At 39.1% G+C, this 12,684-nt stretch overlaps 1 protein-coding gene across 5 annotated transcripts in view; it reads left to right on the plus strand.

Annotated features, from left to right (window-relative positions):
- The first annotated feature begins 786 nt into the window (after positions 1–786).
- LOC116700421 (seizure protein 6 homolog) overlaps positions 787–12,684 on the plus strand; it is a 93,208-nt gene continuing 81,310 nt past the window's right edge. For all 5 annotated transcript variants that reach the window (XR_004334648.1, XM_032533566.1, XM_032533567.1 and 2 more), the window contains exon 1: positions 787–1,142. Coding sequence is in view for 4 of the 5 variants with exons in the window: in XM_032533566.1 (XP_032389457.1) it covers positions 1,058–1,142 (85 nt within the window). In the remaining variant the exon portion in view is untranslated. The remainder of the gene's footprint in view (positions 1,143–12,684) is intronic.

Below are 12,684 nucleotides of genomic sequence, written 5' to 3' on the forward strand. Positions count from 1 at the left end.
CAAAAGCCGCCAAATAATCTCTGCTCTCTGATCACATATACTGTAAACACATTTATTGTAATGTTACGTCACAAGATGTTTTAAACACTACTATGGACACTACCTGTTCAAACAGAGCTTGGGAACACTGGCCTCGAATACTAGCCTATATTCCTCATGAATGGAATGAGCTAGAAGGAGTTTTGAAATGAAAATTCCTTTTGAGCATTTTAAAATCATTATTCTCAAGCAATTTGAGTGCTACTTGTAATTGCTTTTCTTAATGTGTAACCACTGGTGTGTGTGTGTGTGTGTGTGTGTGTGTGTGTGTTTGTGTGTGTGTGTGTGTGTGCGTGTGTCTGTGTGTGTAAACTGTGTGTTTGCTGCAAATGTCTTGTTGTTCTTGTCCATATTATGTTCTATTCAGCACAGGTCTAGCTTAAAAAAGACATTCTGATCTTAATAAGACTACAAATTAAAAACGTGCACTGTTTGTTGATGCTCATCATAACTGAGCCACTACAGCAGCACTGGATTGGCACAACTATGAAAAATAAATAAATAAATGTATTACATTTTTAAACCTGATAATGACAAAATGAAATACTAATGGAAATAGAAAACTGTGTAATAAGAAAATATGTTTAAAAGATGGCTGTGCTTTTAAAAATAACTCAAAGAATGGAAAGGATTCAAATTCAAGGGAAACGCAGGGAGCACAGTGTTGCCCCCCTCGCCCCCCCACCAATTGACTTCGAGGAGGCTGTTCCAGCAGCTGACGCTAGGAGCTGTCCGCGGTGCTGAAGCCTCGGCTGCCGCCTTCTCACACAGACAGGAATCCGCTTACAGAGCGTCCAAATTAAAAAGGGACCTTCGCGTTTCACTTGATAATTCTCGATTGTCTTCACTCCGCGAATTATAGAGGAAGTGCAACGGCAAACCGCACGGCTCCGTTTGTGCTTCGCAGACGTTTGAATTCTCGCTTTGTTTAGTTTCTTTTTTCCCCCTGGAAGTATTCTTTTTTAACACAAGGACGTGTTCTGTAGCGACGCGAAGCACGACCCCGACTTCAGTAGACATGTGTATGAGACAAGACTGCCAATGCAAGACCCTCCTCGCGCTTTTGGTTCTCGGGGCTGCCGTGGTCAACGTACATGGACAAGGTAAGAACTTGTTGTTGTTTTTTTGGCACGCACTTTGTGGGGATTGTTCCGTTGCACTTCTTCTTTTCCTTATGTCAAAGTGTAAGAGGCGAGGGGAGAGCTGAGTGCTGCGCAGTGACTCCGGGTTCACCTCTGTCAAATCTACAAGTGTGTACTGTATGGAGTGTTTGCAGAACGATATATTTCATGTTAACTTTCCAATTAGTTGTGAAAATAATATTCACAATCAAGCTAAAGAAGCCACAATATTGCTGGTTTAAAAGTTGCAGACTACAAACATATCCCCATTAATTATCTGCACACATTATAAACTGCTACTTTTTTTTTTTCTTAAACTACAGAAATAACTTAAATATTAAAATAAAACGATCTTTACAGTGGCTCCATACTGCACACAGAGTATAGCTAATTAGAAGTTATAGATCCTCACATTTTGATCCTGGTTAAAATTAGTTTACCAGTCAGTTACAACATAACACTTTACCGTCCATCACAACTTATAGAACCTCTTTAGATAGCTCTAACTACACGAACACACACGCACACACACACACACGCACACACACACACACACACACACACAAACAACACACACACACACACACACACACCACACACACACACACACACAACACACACACAAACACACACCACACACACAACACACACACACATTTGGCATGAAAACTTCCATAGACATTAACTAATTAACCCTATTCTGGATCATATTCCGCCTTAATGTCATAGATTTCACAGTGAGATGTATCTTATTAGTTGAAATCCGGAGTGTACTGTCAGGAAGTGACTTGTTGTGGGCACCGAGGTCTGTGTGACAGACGGTGCTCAGTAATAAGACTCTAATCCGCAGGAATTGCTGAAGATTATTGACCAAGCTGTTTGACACAGTTGAGTGCTTGTGGGAAGCTGCAACAGATTCATGCACAATGGCCTTGTCCTAATTATTTCTCCACTGTGCGTCGCCCCTCTTTATCATTCTAACTATGCATGCTGTTGGTCTACCTGTGTTTCAGCGTGTCTGCACAGTTTTACTTTTAACCCGGCACCCCCCTCCTTCTGCGGTGTGTGATCTATATCTCTTCTTTGTCAACCAGTTGGGCAGAGACATTAGCCCAGTAGTGCATGCATAGACAGTTTGTTCAGTATGCAGCATACCAGTAATGACTTTTAAATAAGGCAAACTAAATCAGCAGCCACTGCAATTCTCAGCATTGAGACATACATACATATTTACTCTACTGTACTTATTCATCTGAGCAGGATTACATGTTGATTACATAGTCAAAGTAAAGTGAGAATTTGCAGTTTTTCTATAAACAGGACAGCAAACACACACACACACACACACACACACACACACACACACACACACACACACACACACACACACACACACACACACACACACACACACAGAGTTAATTCAGCCAGTCATTCAGCATTATGTAGAATACATGACAGCAAACTGAATTATTTTCTTCTTCTTTTGATGAAGCGTTATATAAAAGCTGTCTGTTTTATTCTGAAAATGAATACATTTATAAGGGACAAGTGATTACTAAACAATGCAATAATTGTGAAATAATTTCACATTGCCTGGGCTGTTTCAGTTATTTCGTCTCATCCCATCCAAAACCAATTCTGGACCAGTGCCTGAAACAATATTTTACACTATCAACAAAACATCTGCTGATGGATATCTTGTGGAGGAAAGGTGCAGCTTGCCTTCAATCCATAATTTCACAACCAAATAAGCAGATTGTGAATCCAGTTATTTGCGGTACAACCCAGCACCTCTGAAAACAATTTTTTGATTTAGTTGTTTGAGTAAACAAACACTGTACAGTAGTGCTTATAAGTGGAGAGATGCATGTATTTTTAAATGGGTTTTCAGAGTCACCATTGAACACATCACAAGAACACACCTGCACTGCTCGCTCACTGCTGGGGGAGATGAAAAATGCACAATGTGCTATTTTTAGAGCAAAATAAAATTTTACAGCTTCCATTAGTCAATTCTCTGCCGTCACTTCTTCAGCAAATGTTCACGCCGTAGTAAATTCTCCGAGGCTGGCTGTTATTATTTGTAATTCTCGTGCTGCAATGTTTTTCCATTGTTGGAAGTTTTGAATGTGCACACATGTACGGAACCGCTGAGGTTTTCATTTAGGAGAGGTCTTAATCCTTCATTGGTTGCACATCCTGTCGTTGTGAACGTGTTTCAGTCAATTACCAGGGAATAGACCCATTCATTTCACTTTTCATTGCCATAAGCACAGGAACTCGACATTTTGCAAAATTGGGAAATCATTTTCCATCTGCGGTGTGCAAATTCACATTTTTGTGTAATAAAAGGCAATTTTCAGTAATAAATGTAACTTAATTATTGGTGTAGGGTCATCAAAGTAATATGCTAATGATAATAATAACAACTAATGGGGTATTTTTCTTTTACATCCAAGTGAACCTTACACTTTCTATTTACTGTGCAAATTCAGTACACAAATACATAGATAGTGACTTGCAATAATTTCTAATAGCTGATTATGTTTTTGTTTTTTAAACTCTACCCCTGTACTGTGCAGGTCATGTATAGGGTTGTCACAGTATATCAACATTCATGGATATCTTCATCCATGTTGATAGACTTAGACTTAGCTTTATTAATCCCTTTGGGATGACTCCCGCAAAGGAAAATATATATCCAGAGTGAAAAACATCCCCCTGTTTAATTTCCTTTCTTCTTTTGTCGAATTCAGTCTTTATATCCCTTTGAATTGGTTTCCCCCATTAGTAAGAGGTCATTTGGGAAAACGGTTTGAAGGAGGATCATAAAAAAATACGACTAGAACCTCTTTGTTCTTGATGTACACCTTTAATAAAATGGACAGCCCCTAAATCGGTCCCATGCTTTTCATGAGGCATTTTTTATTTAGTTTGTCCTCCAGCCTTTACCTATGTTCTGAGGATCAGGAATATTGACTCAGTAGTTCTGCGTGGAGTTTGCATGGTCTCCTCACATTTACATTTCCGACATGCCAAAGATACAGGTCAAGTGGTTTGTGACTCTGAAAATCAGTTATGTGTTCCATCTTCATCCTGGGATAAAGGGATTAATATTTAAAAATTAAAATACAAATGGAGCTCACTCAGTGTGTAGTGTGATAAATGGAGCTGTCTATGCACAGCAACCAGCAAGTGTTTTGAGGATACGGTTACCAAATTGCAACAAGTGCTCAACATAAGAACGCTACAGGCCTTCAATTATCTCAGCGCGAATCTCCGAGCAACAACGTGACACAACTTGTTATGAACATTTACTTGGATAGACAACCTAAAGGCGACAGCTTGAACTTGTCAGAACAGGTATCAATCAAATGCTATGATACCTCTCTATTTCTAATATAAAGCACGTTGAAATAATGTAACTATTACTTTTATAGCCCTGGGTTGAGTCAGAAATTGATCTATCTTCCCAGTTTCTACAAGAAACATTATAGAAACATTACTAATCACGGTGAAAAAAATCAGTGCACTGAATCTACGCACTTTGGCTTAAACATCTCTCACTGTGGTATTTATGCTCATTTCCGATTCATTCTTTACAAAGCAACTAAATAATAATTCATTTTTGGTATTTAAATGAGTATGTCTGGTAAAATCCTGACAGTTAGATGGTCGGATAGTTAATAGCTGATCACGCATCCATTCAGTGTGGCGAGTTTTTGTTGGCCTCGATGCGGAAATTGAAGTTTTACACAATATAATGTCATTCAGCTGAGCCTATTATCTTTATGCTTACACATTATCTCCGCCTGTTAAAAATGATCTGCAGCGATCTGGGAGTCGGAGAAAGGGATGTTTTATGTATCCTAACGCTCATTAAAACGAGTTATGATCTCCTCCTGGTTGACAGCCTTCCTTGACATGCCGCTATTGGTTTCAACAATGTGTATTGTGAATTTTGTCTGTCTTTGTTGTTTCAGAACACAAAATAATTTGTCTTTGTTCACATTGGATTGTACAACAGTAGACTGACAATATCCGACATGTTATTGGTTATTATTATGTCATGTTGCAATTTGGATTGTATAAAACACCCATTTTGCATCCATTTCTCATGGAGACGTTACCCTTTTTAAGTCTATGACCCTAACATGAAAAGGACAAAACAAACTCTAATATCCTGCTGTATTATTCTTGACTTTAGGTTAGTATTGGAAGCGGTGCATATTAAAACTGCAAAACTAATATTAATTGAGAAACTGAACACTGAGTGTGAACATTTCTGCGGGCCCGCTTTTATATTGACACCTGCTACTACAGTGAATGTTAATTGTGTGTGTGTGCGCTCATTCAACTCAATACCGAATGTCCCCGTTTGACACTAGTTTTCTGTTTTCCAGCATTAGGGGGTGTTGTTCATGTTCATAAATGATCATGAAATGTGCCAGGATCACAGGAAGAATACAGCAGACTTTAGGGTATATTGTTGCTTTGAGCGATGCGCTTGAAAAATTGGAACATCCCATAATTCCAGGGGTGGTAACAGAAATCATTCGACACCTGTTTGTTGGATTGCCAGTGATTAACTTCATCAAGGGCTATTCAGCATCTGTGTGCTGTCATAATTAGTTTAACTTTCCCAAGGCCTGTCAATGGTAAATGAGAGTCATTATGCCAGAACGCCCCTCTTCAAGGCTTGGCGCCTGCCTGCCTCAGCCCCTCTCTGTGCCTGTCTCGGTCTCTTTCACTGCCTCCTAGGTGGAGCTCACAGCTTGGCTGAATGCGACTCATTTTCAACTCTTCATGTGCAAATGCCTCTCTCGCTCCGTGAGAATGTTCTATGCATCCTAATTTGAGTCATTGCCTTCCTTAAAAATCTGGAGCTTTATTTGTCAAAAGAAAGGAGTATTTTTCCAAGGATCATTTTGGATTTCATCACTGTTTTTCTTGGACTGATTCTCCAACAGCTGGTTTCACCCTATAGAAAATGAAATCTGGTGCTCTCACTAAAATCAGGCTGTACTTCAGCTAAATCTGCAGTTCAGTATTCAAATTCAGATGTGGAGCACAGAAAGTGGTCAGACACATGGTTTCTTGCTGTGTGGTCAAATTGCAGCATCAGCTTTAAAAAATGAGGGCAACCAGCATGTTTTATGAATAGTAAAATAGGTGTTTTTATAAGCAGTTTCTCTGTCAGGTTCTCTTTCCTCCTTCCTGTTTTATTGAACATTTTTCATTTTATTCTATCTTCGGGGAGAATCCGAGATGAGTGTGGTTGGCGTTTGTTTGCCCCAGAGTAATTGAACATTTTAGTGTCCTTGTATTGGGGTAAACTAATTAGCAGAGCTTATCCTGTTCTCCAGCATTGAGAACATGTAAATAGGCTTTTTCATTTTCTTTTTCCTAATAGAAGGCCGTGTTAGCATACTGTATATTTATTATTCATTTCAACATACAGTACACTATATTTTTTCTCTGAATGAAAACCCGTCAACACCGACATCATACTCACTGTTATAATATGCCCTCAGAAGTCAGTGACAGGATTGGCTACTTGGCCATTAATCAAAGAAGCAATATTACATGACCATAAATCAATAAAGTGTCACTTTCTAATTCCTATGCAAGGAAATTACTGTTTACACACTGACATATAATATGTTATGACTGTAGAGAGTTGTATGCAACATACTTTGCATTTTGTTTGGAACATTTTTTCCAAGCTCTCATCCCGGGTAAATTTGAGCCTGTTCATGCAGGTGATATATAAAATAAAAAATAAAATACAGTAATAGTTACAACAAGATTACAGTGTATAAAATTACGAGTAGTAACCAAAAAAAATCAATGAGCAATGATCAGGAACAACCTGAGATTAGGATTCTTAGAGTTTAGCGACCCAATCCTTAATAGCCAAAAACACAACATTGCAACAAGAAATAAAACACTACTTTTTTTATATCCTGAAAGCATTTTCCAACCTGAATATTTATTTGTTTTGACAGATTTGAGAGACTTGAAATGGGCTATTGTGTTTAGAAAATAATGTGAGAGGTTTTCTCCAACAGCCTGTGTTCTGTCTCCATGCAATTATCTCTTCAGAGACTTAAAGTAACACATTTACAACGGAATTGTCAACATGTATCCTCGACAAAGGAGAGAAATTTCCTCTGGATCGGAGGCGGGCACCCAGACCGGCTCTATTTATGAAATCTCCCTTCCAGAGCACAGGACTGAGGCAGGGCTTCCAGTCGAGAGGACAATGGACTCTGGGAAACTGGGCGAGGGTATACACATTTAATTTATTCTAAGGGAAGAGCACCCCTCTAGCAAAACCCTAAATGTAGCGATGTCTACCACCTTGTCAAGGCAGTACGTCGCTGGCTCACTACTACCTGCTGTGCCTTTGGCCTTGCACCTAATCAATCCCAGCAGTCGTCCGCTGAAAACAGAGTTGTGGTTTGCCTCCCTTAGGCCAAGCCTCCTTTCCACACCTTTCACGCTCTGCCTGGCCATGTACGCACCTCTCTAATCAGGACTGGCGTGTCTCACGGCAGCAGTGGGGATGGCTCTCTGAAACGATTAGGACCAGGGACAGCTCCGGCTCTCTTCCCCTCTTCTCGACGCCACATCCCATCTAGAAAGCATTTCATCTGTGGCCGTAGGAAGGCTTGTGTAGGGTCGGAGAGTGCTGGGTAAAAAGCAGCAGGTAATAGGCTGTGTAATGTGTTTGGGGGAGTAGTTTTAGTATTCACAGTTAGTGCTGACCTCTGGCAGGCTGAGCCAACCCCGCAGTAATTTCCTCTGAAAAAAATGTAATTGAATTCATCAGGATGAGTAAACATATTATAAGTAGCAGTGAAAGATAACAATGTTGTGGATAGATCACGGAAGGGGATAGTAGCTCCATGAGTAATTGCAAATAGTCAAAGACAAACATATGTGAAAAAAAGTGTGCAGGACGCTGCCAATAAGCCATTGCATTTATTGTTAAAGCTTGTCTGCTTTTCACTTCATGTGTCCCATGATTTTATTTCCAGAGATTTTTGACTTTCAGTACCAGTGTTAAGCTATGACGAGCAGTTCATAAGATCACTAAAATACATTAAATCCTTGCAGTGGACATACAATCCCACTGAACTGAGTTTGAAACACTGGGCCTAAATGAAACAAAGTCTTGCAGATATTCATCCATTAACACGTGTTTTGTACAGCTGAAGTCCAGACAGTACAGACATAGAGCAGAGGGATGCGGTGTAACCCTGAGCCTCATGCTCTGTAGTGAGATGTATTAAAGGGATGCCCCAGAGGACATTGTGTATCATTTAGAGGTTCTAACATCGACCACCATCTTTAAAATATCGAACATTGTCAGTCCAAGCAACTGCCTGGTGGTCGGGCAATTGTCTGTCAGTTGTGAGGCGGTCCTCTGCCTCCGCTTCTCTCCTGGTGATGGAGAGCCAGCTCATTGTGGCCATTCTCATCTGTCAAAGCAGCGAGCAGCCTTTAAAAGAATACTCCTCCTTAAGAATGGATTACTTAGTAGGGAACAGCTGGAGCTCTGTTAGACCACATCATTGATTGCTGGACTACAGCTTTTAGTGGTAAAAGTTGCTCCATTCTCCATTTCTCCATTTCTGATAATTCTTTAAGATGGAGTATAGATTGAGGCGTGATGTTTACCAGCTTCCTATTGATGGCAGAAAAGCTTTGACAGCTAAACAATACCTTTGGCAGGAACAGAATGTGAGAAATTCTGTTTGTGTTCCTTCTCTTATTACATTCCACCTTGTGTAACAAAGACGGGCTGACGTCAAAAATATCTTAACAGCTAATAGATAGATTGCCATGACATCTAGTTTCATTCATGATCCCCAGAGGATGAAACCTTCTGACTTTTGTAATGCCCTAAAAATTTTTTTCCAGTACCGCCATGAGGTTGACTTTTTTTGACAACTAATGGGTGGATCTATTCATTTTGGTGCAGATAGATATGGTCTCCAGAGAATATATCGTCATAACTTTGGTGATCCCCTGACCTCAAGCCCCATCATCAGGTCATAATTTAAATTTCTCCAACACCTGCAAAGTGGACGTTCCTGTTAACCTGAGCAACATGTTGTTTTTGAACTAATTAGCCAGTGGTAGTATGCTAACATGCTAAACTAAGACACTGAACAAGGTGAACATTATAGCCGCCAAAAATCAGTATGTTAGCCTTGTCAATGTGAGAAAAAAAATCTGAATTTGTCTATTTACTATGTTTACAGCTTTGTTATATGGGAGAATCACTTTATTGAAAAGGTCTGGCAGACATTATGCTGTCAAACTCTTGCATGAATTAATTAATTGAATTGCATGTTATGATTTATATTTGTCAATTTGGATGAAATGCGGGGCCAATATGCTTGCACGGAAATCCAGTAGATGTATGCAGTGTGTTTTCAGAGGCCTGTGTGTGCATATATTGTCTGTTGTTAAGCACCTCCTGGTTGCCTTTTGGTTGTTTTTGGCTGATGTGCTAAATCCCATTGGACCACACATTCATAGAGAATAATATATACTTAAAATACTTCATTAATAGATCATCATTAAATAGATCATTACTCAAACCTCTGAATCCCAAAAAATTAGAAAAAAAAATCCTTTTGATTGTGATGATTCAAAGATTAAATGAAAAGGTAATTCAGCAGCTTGGGGAAGGAGCGTGTGTAAAGACCCGGCTGGGTGTGCTTCGAAAGATTAAGTCTGAACAGAGAAAAAGGAAATCTGACAGTAGGGGATGATCCTTGCAAGAGACCGGACCTTTTCCAGCCTTTTACACAATATGTGCAAAGTAAACTGAAGTCTTCAGGAAAAGAATGGGTGGGAATAGGCCTGATGATTTATAATATTCCTATAACAATGTTGATCATTCCTTTGATGGACATATGAGAACAGTTAGCCATAATTGGCATATTTAGGGTATATTTACTGTAATCCAGATAACATCAAGCCTATATAAACTCCATGCTCTATGGACAGGTGAGAATATAGGAGTTTTTTCATAGGAGGCATTTTTGCTTGTCACAGTAGGAAAAGCACAGGTGTAAATAATAAAATCAATGGTGACATTTTACCTGCTTCAGTTTCAGGGTCATGGTATTGTGCATTCTGGCCCATTGTCACACATTTTAGCCCTGATTTTTACCTCGCCATCAGTTTGTGGAGATCACAGCCAAAAGCCCCAGATCCGAGTCAAATCGTTGCTCTCTACGTCTGAATATGTGTGAATTTTCGGTAACGCAATCTGAGATGCGCCAAGAGATATCCAGCTGGTTTAATTTTGTGGACCTTACTGCAAGTCCAAATCCCGCAGCGTTAGACAAAGACAAAGTGTCAGAACATCGTTAAAAAAATTACTTATTTATCTCCAACTCTCTCTGCAGAAAAGACAATCCTTGGTGCTTTTGGTCACCCCAAACATTATGTACTCCGTATTCTTGGCTTTTTCTACCTTGGTTTTTCACTGAAAATCTGTGGATTGGTAGCTTCTTGCAGATTTTTGGAGAAAATAACTCATATGTCGTGCGGCCTTGTGCATTCATAACTTCTCACCTGTGTTATGTAACAAACATAGTTTGGAGAGCAGGTGTGCGGACGGGTTGCCGTGAAAAGTAGGGGGTGGGGCGATAAATGTCAAGCTTTATAACACTCTCATGCCTGTATGTGTGATGCTAAATATGAAGCTACAGCTTAGAGAAAGTTAGCTTACGTTAGCATATAGACTAGGGTTAACCTGGCTCTGTCAAAAGTCACCTCTAAATTTGACACTGTAAATAAAATGTAATTGAAAGGGAATTGAACTAAAACTTTCTGATTGACATGCCATGTCTCCTTTGTTCAATCTGTACACAAACATAAATGTAAAAATGCCTCACACGCAGGAAAGCCAAATAATGTTTAACCCCGACCGTAAAATGGAATGGTTTGCTTGTAGGGACTGTCTTTTCCCTCTATAATTCTCTGAATTATCCCAACAACATGATTGATACAAGTAGGCTACGCTTACACAGAAAGAGACATTATCAGAGGCAAAAAAGAGGGAATATAGGACTTGACGTCACCATGACATCAGCTGAAAATGTCTGCTAACTGAAGCGTCAATTATTCTATTTGCCGCTGATAAATTTAAATGTGCATCAGTGGACTTGATGGTGATATTTGTGTCTCATTTATTGGATAATGGTTAATCACGTCACTGATTTATATAAGTGATGTAAACAGATGCTTCAACTGAAACCATCTTTAATCACGTGACCCAATTAGGTATTTATTTGTTTCTCTCAACATTTAAGTCCTCCCGGGTCAAAAAGGGACAAAAAATTGACATTTTTGTCCCTTTTTCAGACCTGTTTTTAGTTTTTAATAACACCACCTTACTACCACTAGTTTTACATTACTTTTTGGAATAACCCTCATTTATATAGAATTATACCTATTTTTAAGTTAAAAAAGCAGACATTATGAATTAGTTTGACTAATATTTAAGTTCAGAGGAACGTACAGATGAGTTTAGTCAGGAATGAAAGTGATCAAATGTATTTGCCAAGAGCGTTGTATGGAATCCAATCCATTTTTTGTGGTAATTTGGTTAAAACAAAATCCATTTTTCAGATATAGACAGTTTTTAAAGCGGGTCAAATTTGACCCAAGGACAACAGGAGGGTTAAGACAACAATAAACTGACCTTTGGTTCAACTAGAGTGGATACAGCTTCATTTTTGGGTCAATTATGGGTTAATTTCTTTATTGCAATAAGGCAAGCACAAAACGGGCTGTATAGGCAGCATCTAGGGCAGCATCTACAAAGGAAAACAAACTCAGATCCAGCTAGCTGAGAGGCATTGTGCCATACCGTGCAAACATGAATGCAGAAAGTTTCAAAGAACTAATGATTTGCTCGCCATTTTTTTATTTTTTAATAACACTTAAATGGCACCATGGAAACAAGTAAACACCATAAATCTGTCCTTAACAGGGAATTGTAAATTGTAAAAATTAGCGGTTTTAAGAGGCAGTCTGAACAAAACCAAATAAATATATCAAATTATCATTTTTATCAGATGAGCTCTAAGCAGGCCTTTTCACTACAACATGTATAGCATCTTTCAACACATCTCTGGTTTCTTTTAGTGAAGCCTCTTCTGCAGGAGCAAAAAAAAACAAAAACATGTTTATCAGCAAGCACCCTTAGAGAAATAAGAGAAATAGTATGTGTAAGTATCATCTGAGAGCATTTTTTGACTAAGTGTCTACAAACCACTCTCACACTTTCTCAGAATTTCTTTCCATTTCTATCTTCTACATCCTGTGCTTTTTACGAGAGAAAAAATGAGTAAAACTGAATTAGCAACGTGTGAGGACAGCTGTTGAATCAATGAGTGGGTTAGACTCTTCAGTACCCAGTGTCTGTGTCTTATTATCTCCACACACAAGGCGACGCTGATTTACTTGGCATTGGTGGTTTTGAAAAAAA

This window comes from Etheostoma spectabile, chromosome 13, assembly GCF_008692095.1.
Source record: "Etheostoma spectabile isolate EspeVRDwgs_2016 chromosome 13, UIUC_Espe_1.0, whole genome shotgun sequence".
Lineage (NCBI taxonomy): Eukaryota > Metazoa > Chordata > Actinopteri > Perciformes > Percidae > Etheostoma > Etheostoma spectabile.